The sequence below is a fragment of the Panthera leo genome, chromosome B4 (assembly GCF_018350215.1).
Source record: "Panthera leo isolate Ple1 chromosome B4, P.leo_Ple1_pat1.1, whole genome shotgun sequence".
NCBI classification, from domain to species: domain Eukaryota; kingdom Metazoa; phylum Chordata; class Mammalia; order Carnivora; family Felidae; genus Panthera; species Panthera leo.
This window is the reverse complement of record NC_056685.1, coordinates 124,303,215-124,315,760: the sequence shown is the minus strand read 5'-3', so window position 1 is coordinate 124,315,760 and position 12,546 is coordinate 124,303,215. Positions and strand designations below refer to the sequence as shown.

General features: G+C 44.3%; 1 protein-coding gene across 1 annotated transcript; it reads right to left on the bottom strand.

The window, feature by feature from the left end:
* Positions 1-4,732: 4,732 nt before the first annotated feature.
* On the bottom strand, positions 4,733-12,010 carry NOPCHAP1 (NOP protein chaperone 1). Its single transcript, XM_042947584.1, has 4 exons — positions 11,865-12,010; positions 9,947-10,033; positions 7,600-7,736; positions 4,733-5,633 (listed from the first exon to the last, which is right to left on the bottom strand). The coding sequence occupies exons 1-4, from the start codon at positions 11,974-11,976 to the stop codon at positions 5,415-5,417; spliced, it is 555 nt and encodes a 184-aa protein (XP_042803518.1). The 5' UTR covers positions 11,977-12,010; the 3' UTR covers positions 4,733-5,414.
* Between the last annotated feature and the right edge of the window lie 536 nt (positions 12,011-12,546).

Sequence of the window (12,546 nt, the reverse complement as noted above, 5' to 3'; positions counted from 1 at the left end):
CTATCTGATTTAATCTTCGCGTCTGAGAAAAATGAGTCCGTCGAGGTTCTCTTCTTACTGGCTCCACGGCTACCGAGCCGTCCTCATCGCGGATGCTGGTGACTGCTCAGGTCACGCCTCCTTGTGTAACTGCTCTAAGTCTAAATTAGATGCTGTCACTCCTCTGCCCAAACCTTGCGATTCGAATAGAATCAAGTCCAGTGTCCTCACTGGGGCCTGCGAAGTCCTATCCATCTTGCTCCTTGCCACCTCTGACTTCATCTCCTATGAATTTTCCTCCTGTTCTGTCTAGTCACCCCAGCTGCCTTGACGTTCGTTCCTGAAGCGAATCAAGCTCTTGCCCCAGGGCCCTTGCACTTACCGTTCCTCTTCCCGGTGGTGTGCTGGCACATATTTACCCAATGGTCCTCCGGGGAAATTCTTGGAGCATTGGCTAACTTCTGTATATAAATGCTCTCATCAAAGCTGATTTCAAGCTACAGAGATGCGTGCAGTCAGAGCAAGCGGAAGCCAGTGCCGGCACACGACTGCCTTTTCCTGCAACTCTCTTTGCCGACGTACAACCTCCTGGCTGACTGCCTCACTTCATGTCTCACCTCCAATCCCATCTCACTAGAGATGGATCTTCTAGCACATGTGTCCGTCCTCACACTCATACCTCATCTGCCCTGTCACTATTCTTCTTATCCTGCCTTCTTTTCATAGCACTTATCACAGCCTGGCATGCATTTATTTACCATCAATCTCTCCCCCTTAGAATGTGAGCTTCACAAACAGGTGCTTCTTTTGTTCCATGCGGCATCTGCAATGCCGAATACATAGAAGGAAGGAGCTCAGTAAATATTTGCCTTCAAGTGAAAGAGGTTAAGTAACCTGCCCAAATCACACAGCTGTTCACTGGTAGAACAGGTACTCGAAGCAGTGAAGTTGCTGGTCTTAACCAAGCTGGATGGCTCTTCATGCCAAAGCCGGAATCAGGGCCTGCGTAGGGCACGGCAGCAAACACCAAACACTGGTCGCCATCCGCAAGAGCTGTTGTGGAAGTGGCTAGAAACAGGCTGCAAAACCAGACTGGATCCCCTATGCCTGCCCTCCAGGGAAGTGAAAGCTGTCGAGGGCGACCCGGACTAAAGGAGACCATTAGAAGACTAAATGAGACGTGGTGGATGGGGGGTGATTATCATCACTGTTAATGCAAATGATACCCAAGTGGATTTTTAAAATGATTAAACAATACCTAACTATGTAAAATTACATCAAACAGGAAGGGAAGATTCAACCATAAACTTCCCACACAGAAATAACCACGGATAATTGAGACTGTGTCAGACTTTTTCCATGAAAATATATTTTACAGAATTAGTATAATACGGCACATAACTTTGTTACCTGCTTTTTTTTTCATCTTTCTGTGTCAATAAACATGCTTCTTCACATGTTGAGTGGCTTTAATTCACTTGTTCTCCGTTGGTGGACATTTAGACACATGTTGGACATGGTTGGTTTTTGCTATTTTAAAATTTGCAATAAATCTCACGCAGAAATTTATGAACAAATCTGTTGGTTAGGATAAGTTCCTAACAGTTTCCCCCACATTCTTGCCACCACTGTGCATTATTCCTATAGCATCATAATACCTCACAATTTCTGAGCACTGTTCTAAACACGTGCTGTGTGTCAACGCATTCATTTCTTGGCAAAACCCCATAAGGGGCCCGTTACCCCCATGTTGCAGATGGGGAAAGTGAGGGAAGTGGCCGGGCTGAGGTCTGGTCCGGATAGCTTTGGAGTCTGTGCTTGTGGCAGAGGACTACGGGGCCCACAGTGGCCAGGTGCGACAGGCTGAACTAAACCTGCTCTAACGGTTATCTACCACAAGGCCTTAGGAAAGCTACGTCGCAGCTTCGGGTCACTTTCCTCATCTGTGAAGTGGACGTAAGCAGCATGAGCTCCTAAGGTGGTGGTGGTGTTTTTTTTTTTTTTTTTTCTCACAATTAGGAAATTGTGTCACAAAACAAAACCTGGCGATAGTTCCATCTGCAGTTATTTAATGCAGTGAGTCCGTGACGTCCTTTGTTTCCCTTGCAGTGCTTGATGTACAGGCTCAAGAGTTTGTGGACACCAGACAGGACTCTCAGGAATCATATCCAGTCGTAAAATACCCAGTCCTCTCACTTCTTTATGTGCCTCCTTTTTCGGGAGGAGAAATACTTTCTTTTCCAAAAGTTTACTAACACGGCTTTGCTCATTGGGCAGGTCCGTGTCCCGTGCTCATTTCCAAACCAGTCGCGGGCAACGGTTTCCCACGACCGGGCAGTGGGGAGCCAACCACAAAAATTCCAGCGTTAAACTCTTTGGAAAATCCACCAGTCCTGTTTACCCTGTCTTGTTTCTTCTGGATCGAGAACCACGATGCTATTCGTCTTAAGCATAGATGAATTACTTTACTTACAGAAAGAGAAAAAGGGTAGTTTAATGAACATTTACTGTACATTTCCATCAAGTGAAAGGCCCTATGCTAGGCACTGAGGGAAATACAAGTGAAAATAAGACCCAACTTCTCCGGTCTTTCCCTACCAGAGTAGTGGATACGGGAACCATAAATCCACGAGCTACTTTGTAAGGCAGGCATTCCTTAGAAGTACCATATTTCATGGACAATTAAAATACTGTGAGAGTAGGTGGGAGATCCGTTCAGAATGAAATTTCTGCTTCAAAGGCCATCACAGCTGATTTTCACATCTGTAACTGTCCAGAGTCACAGAGGGATGGTATTCCAAGCACGGGGAGACCATCTCACCAGCCTCAGCAGCAATAGAAACACTGCCCGAACGGCTGCCACATCTCACACGAGCCTCTGGCAGACAGAGCACAGGTCGGACCAACCAAAGCCCAACAGTGATTTACTTTCCAATAGACTGAAAGGCAAACTGCTGACAAACAAAACGGCTTTTTAATTAAGGGATAACATGCATACGGCAAAGTGCACGGATGTTAAACGTGCAACTCAAATACGTTTTTGTATATACTCGAGTGGTGGTGACTGGAGTATGAAACACGCTAGTGGGTGACACAGAAAGGGCTCAGGAAGTATTATTACCTATTATTGTCCCATCTGCTGATTTGGAAAGTGAAGAATACAATCTTGGTTTCTCTGTGTTTTTTTTGTTTTTTGATATGTGGCTTGAAACATTCTTTTTTTCTGTGAATTCTTTATGTACTTTGGCCTTTTTGTTATTAAGGTATTAGTCCTTTTTCTATTTTGTAAGAGCCCTTTATAGATTGATGCTCACTCTTTCTTATATTGCAAATATTTTCCCCAATTTGCCCCTTGCCTTTAAAATGTCTTTACTACCTCCTGGTTTTTAGTATTTATGTGGATGAGTTTTCTGCTCTTTTCCTTTGTGATTTCAGACTTTGACGTTCTGCTTAAAAAAAACAAAAACAGAAACAAAAAGGTTTTGACTCCTGCTTCCTGAAAAAAGAAATAAAAACTATTTCACTATTAAATATTCACCCATATTTTAGTATGGAACCCTTATAATTTTATTTCTATTCAAATCTTTAATCCACATATAATTTATCTTAGCACACAGTGTGAGGCTAAGATCTAACCTTTTTTGAAACAGCCGGTTCTGACATTGTACACTAAATAATTCACCCAGTTTACACTCACTTAAAATGACATCTTTATCATAAATTAAATTTTCATGGTTTTCTTTTTTCTACTATGTCATGAGCATGTCCAGAGGACCTGAGTTTAGTTGACTTCCCTCACTGTATAGGGAGGCTGTAATACACGAGACAGCCATGGCAGGAGGGAATACTCACATTCTACACACTAGCATGTATTTCTAGACTGACTGGTCTCTCACTGATCACTCGGCATATTTCTGTTGTGAGGCTGTATTTCCTGTGAAGTTACACCTTCATATCCCCCTGCCAGGAGCAGCCTTCCATGGCTTGTAATTTCCCATATGCCCTCATCCATCCATTGATTTGGTAACATTATTCATGCCTATTCTGTACCATGCACCATGCTAAGTAGTGAACCAGATAAATGCAATTCTTTCCACGATGTAGCATAATATATTAGCCGGCAGGAGACAATCTTTGAATATTTACACCAGTAATCCATCACTGTTGTTTGGTGCTACAGAATATAGCACAATAACCTTTCTAGCTGAGGAGTCTCATTTCCAGATCCGTTCGTCTCTTCGTACATTTAGTGAGATACAGCCCAGAAGAGCTGGTTCCAATTTCCAATGGGAAATACCAGGAAGAACCTTGAGAATCATCTTCAGAGTATTTACAAGACAATGATGTGAGGAGTAGGAACAAATAGTTAAAAGTTAAAAGAGAGACCTAAAACTCTAGGGCACAAATGCCATCAGCTTAGCCCACTTGGAGACAGTCCTTTAAATTCTCAGGCCTATATCCTGAGCAAAGCCAGTCCCATGAGATCTGAGATTGAATAAGGTCAGGGATGAGGCAGAAAGGCGATGCCACCATAGGATCATTTTGACCTTTGAAAGGGGGAAAACTAGTTGTATATATAGCTTATAGCTCTTTGTGACCCATACCCTGTTTTTTCTGTGATGCCCCTATTTTCTACATCTGACAGGTTTTAAACTGTGGGCAACTGTGTAGAATAGTTTTAATAGCTCAAACAAAAAAATTTGCCTATGGAAAAAAAGGAAAAACAAAAAAAACCCAAAAAACAAAAAAATCATGAATTTTTCCAACCAGTAAATTCTACCTGCACTGAGTTCAGGGTGCAGAGTCACCAACAATGATGAAACCACACAGCACCAGATTCCCAGCTCAAACTGCAAAGGACTTTTGTGGTTGTTTTTTGTTTTTTTTGTTTTTTTTTTTTTTAATGAAAGTAGATATACCTGAGGGCAGCTGAATATAAATAATTCTTATCTTTATAAAAAATTTCTTTCTCTTAAAAAAAAACATTCTCCCCTATTGAACCCACACTGTGATGGTAACAAATAAATCTGATTTTATAATATCCCAAAAAACCTATATTGGGTTATTCAAGAGAATGAATTTCAAACAAAAACAAAGGATTTGTATTTTTACTTTAAAATAAGTTTGATATTTCCGAAGTCTATGCAGAAGAAAGAAAATGCCAGCAAATTCACTTGTCACCATACAAGTGACAAGCTAAGCTTTCTAAAGGGAATCTCTTTAGCATGAGATCAAATACAGTCTGCTCTTAGAAGATTCCCCAAATGCTACTATTCCAGCCTTTAAAAGATAGTTTCTGTTTCTCTGAGAAACAAAAAATATCTAATATCACATACAAGCACCACAGATACCTGAAATGCAAAATAACCAGCAAGTCACATTCTTTTTCCACAGAATTAGCAGGCATAGGTCACCTGTTCCCAAGGTCATTTATTTTACTCTTTCCTTTTTTTACTGGCAGGGCTGTCCAAAACCTCGATCTTGCCTTTTCCGTCTTCTGAATGAGGAAGTTTAAAGTTGTCTGTGGTGACTTCTGAAGAGGCGGTGTCGTCTTCCTCAGAGTCTGAGCTGTCCTCTGAGCTGTCTTGCGAACTCTCTTCCGAACTGTCCTCTTCTTTTGAATCGGACTGATTCATCTCAAACAAGGCCACATCCTGCCAAAAGCACCACATGAGAAATTTATTCCAGGGCAGTTGACTAAAGTTGTGATAACAACCCTGGGAAGAACCAACTTTTGGCCCAAATACTGAAGCACAAAGGACAAGAAATATTTTTAGTGCAATATGGCACTTTTTTTCTTTCAGTTGCCACAGTCCACCATAATGATTTACATTTACTACAAGTCTAAAAAATCCTCCCATGACCCAATTCTATATACCCTGAACACATTCAACGATAGGCGTTCAACAAATATTAATCGAGGTGCCTGGGTGGCTCAGTCAGTTAAGTGCCTGCCTCACTCTTGATTTTGGCTCGGGTCATGACCTCACAGTCATAGGCTCGAGTCCCGTCTTGGGCTCTGTACTGGGCATGGAGCCTACTTGAGAGTCTCTCTCTCTCCTTCTGACCTTCCCCAGCTCATGCACACACGCATGCGTGCCCTCTAGAAAACAACAACATAAACCCCCAACAAAACAAAAAAACCACAAATATTAACAAATACTAACATGAGCCAGGCACCACGCTAGGTCCTAGAGACTCCACAAGAGCAGCAACAAAATCCTTGCCTTTGTGCAACTTAACGTTTTTGAGCAGGGATTGGCAAGTTGTAGCCTGTTGGCCAAACCCAGCCCACTAACTGTTTTTGTTTAGCTCATGGGCTAAGAATGTTTTTTTTTTCCCCCAGTGGTAGGGAAAAAAAATTAAAAAATAATATTTCATAAAACATAAAAATTATATGATATTCAAGTTTCAGTGTCCATAAGTAACATTGATAAAATTTGCCTATTTGTGACATAATCGTCTACAGCTGCTTTCATGCTAAAGCGGCAGAAATGAGCAGTCACAAAGAGACAGTACGGTCCACAAAGCAAAAGTATTTACTAGCTGGTCCTTTACACAAAATATTTGCTGACCTCTGGTCTAGTTGGGAAAGAAAGACAATGAACACCTACATGTAAAGCACAGTGTGGAGCAGTGAAAATGAACAAAAGTAAAGTAGGATAGGATAAGGTACTCATGGGCCATCGGGAAAAGCCTCTTGTTGAGGGGACAATTGATGAGAGGTAGAGGGAGTTAAGCTGCAGAAATGTGGGCAAGAGCCTTCCACACAGAGGGAACAGGCCTGGAGCAAGGCGCGTGAATGGGGAGCGCAGGCCAGAGGGGGCCAGGAGGGAGGGAAGTCAGATGGAGAGCTGGAGGCCGCTCACACGGGCCCTGGAAGGACTCTGAATTCATCAGAAACGTGATGGGAAAGTGAGCCACAGACAGTGTGAAGAACAGATTCTAGGGAAGAAAGGGCAGAAGCAGGGGAGCCTGTTGAGAAGTCACTGCAATAGTCCAGGGTGGAGACCACGATTCCGTGGACCGAGGGCGGCAGCAGCAGACGTCACACAGAGTGGCTGGCTCTGGGAAATATTCTGGAAGCAGCGCTGAGCAGAGCTGCTGCCGAATGGGATATTATCATCAACAACGGTGTCGGCTCTGTCCAGACACAAGTGTTATAAAGGGAACTCCGGGGCAGAAATAAGATGTGAATCTAAATGGAGAGGATTTTGCATGTGGCTTAGGTAATCAGTTATTGCATTAAACACATTCATTTCTGCATTTTCTATCAATCAGGCTGTGATTACTTCTTTCAGGCCTTGGATGGGAAAAAAAAATCCACTAGGACACTTAGTAAATTAATGCTTCAAGATAACAAATGTAATATTTGACCTTAAAAGCCCTCCTATGATTCTCTATTACTAAATTTCTAAGCTCCACCCAAGGAAGCTTACTGGTCTGTAAGATCCCTAATCATAAAATGACCGAGTTCCCACACAGTGCTGGAAGCATGAGCTGACTTTGCAAGAAGGAAAATAACACTTGGAGTTAAAATGGAAAAGTCCTCTCTTTTGTAGATGACGGGGCATACCGGTAAATTTCATACTTGATGAAATGAAAACAAAGCATAGCTACCATTTGTATAACTTTTCCAAGACTCCCATCAATATCTTCAATATTGAAATGCCCAGGGGGTGCGGCTGCCATTTCTTTTCTTAGCTTTTCATTTGCCTGAGCCATCTGTGGGAGAAAGGTCTGTACTTGGTCCAACACTAAGGAGAGAAAATAGAGTGTATCAATATTTATGTTAGTCTTTGGCCACACTTCAGATTTTAAAATCCAGAATTTCCTATAAAACACTTCTGACTTGAAAAGTAATCAGGGGCACCTGGGTGGCTCAGTTGGCTCTGCTGGGCATCCGACTTCGGCTCAAGTTATGATCTCCCGGTCTGTGGGTTCGAGCCCCGCATCAGGCTCTGTGGTGACAGCTCGGAGCCTGGAGCCTGCATTGGATTCTGGGATTCCCCCCTCTCTCTGCCCCTCCCCTGCTCATGCTCTGTCTCACTCTGTCTCTCAAAAATAAAATGTTAAAAAAAAATCTATTTTTAAAGTAGACAACAGTTATAACTTAAAAAAAACTCAAATTTCTTCCATTTTAAAAACCTCTAACCTTTTTCTGAATCCTTAAAGCAGTAGGACTACACAAGTTAGCGAATATTTCTCAATGTTTATTAGTGTTTTCATATATCCCCAGAACTGCACATTTCTAGAATGCTGGCATTCAACCAATAGTCACTACATAAGGAGAAAGTATGACTTAATAGTTAAACGAGCCAGGCTCTGAGGCTTTGCATTCAGGCTGACGAGGTTATTCACAGCGTCCCAGTTCCGCCTTCTACCTGAACTACCTTCGGCACGTTAACTAAGTAGTGGTTGTCTCCACCTACCCAACATGTTCCCCTTGTTTCTGATAACATAATCCTGACCTTCCTTTTAAGCTCTGTCATTCCTTGCCACCCTTGCGCCTTACCCTGTACATGCCTAGATGTTCCACAACATTGGTCACCGTGCTTTGGTGCAATACCATAGACGGTGACACTGTGACCTAGCCAGGCCCATAAGAGATCACCCTGGAACTTCAGCCTGAACCGTGGAGAAAGAGAGCCCTTCTTTCTGAGTCAGTAAATGAGTGGTTGAGCTGCTGATGAACTGGGCAACTTGCCCCATGGTGAGGAAGGGCCTGTTCTAGAGTGAGCCAACACCTAGGGAAGCAGAGCTAAGAGTTAGAGCAGGAGACCCCGGATGACAGCGAGCACCTGGGTGCAGAGGTACCTGAAATCACTGCTCCCCGTCCCACAATAAAATTGGTCAACGTAACTTATTTTTTGGCTTAAGGCAATCAGGAGTTGGAGTTTAGTCATCTGCAGCCACAAGTGTCCCAAAAAATTTAAATTTAGCCATTCAATACCTCAATTTAGGAGTGCCTGGGTGGCTCAACTGGTTAAATGTTCAACTCTTGATTTCATTTCAGGTCATGATCTCACAGTTCATGGGATGGAGCCCCGAGTCAGCCTCTGTGCCGACAGCGTGGAGCCTGCTTAGGATATTCTGTCCCTCTCTCTCTCTTTGCCCCTTCCCCACGCATGCACGCGAGCGTTCTCTCTCTCTCAAAATAAATAAATAAACAAAACCTCAATTTACTCATCTGTAAAACAGGGGTAATAACTGTATTATCCTAAGTACAGGGGAATCATTAAGCAAGGTATGTGTAATGTCGTTAGCTCTCAAAAGAAGCCCAGCACATAACTGTGCATATAATGAGTTCTCAAAACCTGTTAAATCACTGATACAGCTACACAATACATGACTGAAACGTCTGGAGTACAGAAGATGAAAAGAAAAAGGTGGTAAAGGTCAAGAAATGGCCTTGAATTGAAGTGCCTGGCTGGCTCAGTCGGTTGAGTGTCCGCCTTCAGCTCAGGTCATGATCTCACAGCCCACAGTGGGCTCTGTGCTGACAGCTCAGAGCCTGGAGCCTGATTTGGATTCTGCGTCTCCCTCTCTCTCTCTCTACTCCTCCCCCGCTCATGCTCTCTCTCCCTGTGTCTCTCAAAAATAAATAAACATTTAAAAAATTGTTTTTTTAGAAAGGGGGAAAAAAGAAATGGCCTTTAATTGTAAAATAGGGCTGCCAGAGGGTGAAATCAGGCCATATACATACAAAGCCCTACAATTAATCACAAGGAAAGAAATGAGAAACATAAAAAGGACTCAAATGGAACTCTACAGATGGAATGAATACACCGTGAGCAACTCGTTTAGACACCAAACCCCCTGAGCAGTCCCAGGGCGACGACAAAGAGCTTGGGTCCAATAGCTGGGGTTCCCTGTGGACCTCTACTGCTTACATGGGCAAAATTTAACATCACAGAGAGTTTTGGAGAGAGAAAGGGGTAAAAGAAAGAGAGGGAAAGATACTTACAGGGACTCCTCTCTATCCGAACTGTTTGAAGAGTGGAAGTTTTTCTGCAATTAGGCTTGGGGTTGATGAGTAACCTGTCCCATATACCTGAAAGCACACCAACACTGAATTTACTAGAGCATAAGGAAATAGAAGCCCGTCAGCGAACTTGTCATGACCACTCTCAAGTCTTGAACATTCCACATTCTCCAAGACATTTTTAGAAAAAGAGGCCCTCCAAGTTCCATTGCAACATTTTACCTCTTTACAAACACCCAGCTGCCCTTCCTTAGGCCTGTCTCATACATCTGTATGTGTCACCGATGCTAAGCATTAAGTGCAAACTAACCTGCACCTGTGCGGATCAGAAATCCATCAGTGACAAATGAGTTTCTGCAACAAAGGGACAGAGGAAGCAGTACAGACACAATAATAGTTAAGTGGAGCCAGACGTGGTTATATTGGGCAAATTATTTAACCTCTTGGAGCATTCCTTTATTTATAAAGCACACCTGCCTTTGTTAGTGGACCTTCATTAAACATGTCCAACCTAGGGGCGCCTGAGTGGTTCAATCGGTTAAACATCTGACTTCAGCTCAGGTCATGACCTCACGGTTGGTTCGTGCGTTTGAGCCCTGAGTTGGGCTCTGGGCTGACAGCTCACAGCCTGGAGCCTCCTTCGGATTCTGTCTCCCTCTCTCTGGCCCTCCCCAACTCACACGCTCTCTCTCTCTCTCTCTCAAAAGTAAATAAACATTAAAAGAAAATTAAAGAAAAATATCCAACCTAGACAAATGAGCCCTTTGAAAACCTTTTGTTGTCCCCCCACCACCCCCATACACTTTTTCGGCCCCCTCACGACTACTTGCCAAATCAAACAACTCTTCAGCCCATCAGAGTTCAGAGGACAGGGCCTGAGTTTTTCAAAACTCAAGGCTTTGATCCCCCTGTTTCCAGCAACTGGAAAACCTCTTCACTTAAGTACAAAACTCCTGTTCACCCCCAAAGCAGAGCTTAACAAATATTCTTTGATTACTACTTTAGGTCTAACAATGGGATTAGCATAAAGAATCCCATCAGTCTGGAGCTAGACTGACTGCATTCAAATCCTAATTTTGCCACTTTCCAGCCAAGAGATCTCCAGCAAGTTACTTATCTGTATGATACACGGTGACTCAGTTTCTCACCTTTATAAAATAGAGATAACAGAACCTTCTGCACAAGGCTTTTGTGAGGATTAAACAAGTTAATTAATTCCTGGATCACAGTAAGCACTACCTAAGCGTTGGCTCTTATCATAACTTTGGGATGCTCTGGGTTCTCACCGAATGTCTTCAAGCTAATATTCACTGAGAATACCTCCATTTCCCAAATGTGAAAACTGGGGCGTTCAGAACGTAAACTTTCCTATAGTTCTACAGCTAATCACGCGTGGAGTTGGGATTCGAATCCATGCTTTTAAACTCCACTACGGTGTCTGCAATCCTATGTAGCTTTCCTGGAACCAAGTGTCCCTCTACGAGACAGAGGCAAGGCACTAAGGGGTGGTTCTGAGAACACAGAGGGGTGGGGGTGCGGGGGTTAATCCATAATAGTCACCTGCTCCCCCCACCAGCCAGCTGCTGGGACCCGGGACAGCCGACCTAAGGCCCTCCTCAAGCCCTCCCCCTTAGGGGACGTGTCCTGCCGCGCCGCTCCGCAGGGTGGGGGCCCACTACTCCGCAGAACCTAAGACCCTCTCTGGGCCCATGGCCGCGTGGCCGCCCCGAGGCCTCCGAACCCCAGCCGCGCCGTGGCGGTCACGCAGAAGCCCTGTGGCCACCCCTGGGCGTCCCTTCGCGGGTGCCGGGCTCGGGCAGGGGGCCGTCAGCCTGTCCCCCCGGCTCATACGCCCCCCGCCGCACCTGAGCACTGCATGCCAACGCCACCCGCCCGTCACCTGCGCGGCCGCCGCTTCCCGCCGTCAGCAGTTCCTTAGACACCGAGATCCCCGAGCAGTCCCGGGGTGAAGAGGGAGAAGCTCCAGACTGGGACTCCTCGCGTACCTCCATGCCCCTCGCTAGACTTGAGATCCAGCCCACCCAGACCCGGATGCAGGAAAGAAGCTCGGGCAGGGGGCGGGGCCAAGGCCGCGATTGGACGAAACTAGGAAGTGGGCGGGGTTATGGCAGCCGGCGGCCAGGGCGACACCTGGCGGATCCCTGAGGCCACTTCTGTGGTGGGAAAAGGAAGGTTGGGGCTTCTGAGGTCCCATCACTGGATGAAACAGCTGGCAAAAGTTGATTTTAGTCAAACGATCCGGACAACAGCGCACCATGGGGCTGTCCTTCTCGTTCTTTTATTTTTATATTGTGGTTAAAAAAAAAACATAGGCAACATAAAATTTAGCATCTTAACCATTTTTAAGTGGACAGTTCAGAAGTGTTACCTGTATTTACATGTTTATGCACAAGATCTCTAGAATTTTTCATCTTGCAAAGCTGAAACTGTTCGTTGAGCAACTCCCCCTTATTGTTACCATAATAACAACTTAACATTATATTACAACCAAATTCTAAAATGTAGGGCACAAAAAATTATGGGAGAAATGACAGCAGGCACTGAAAACACTGATTGATGTA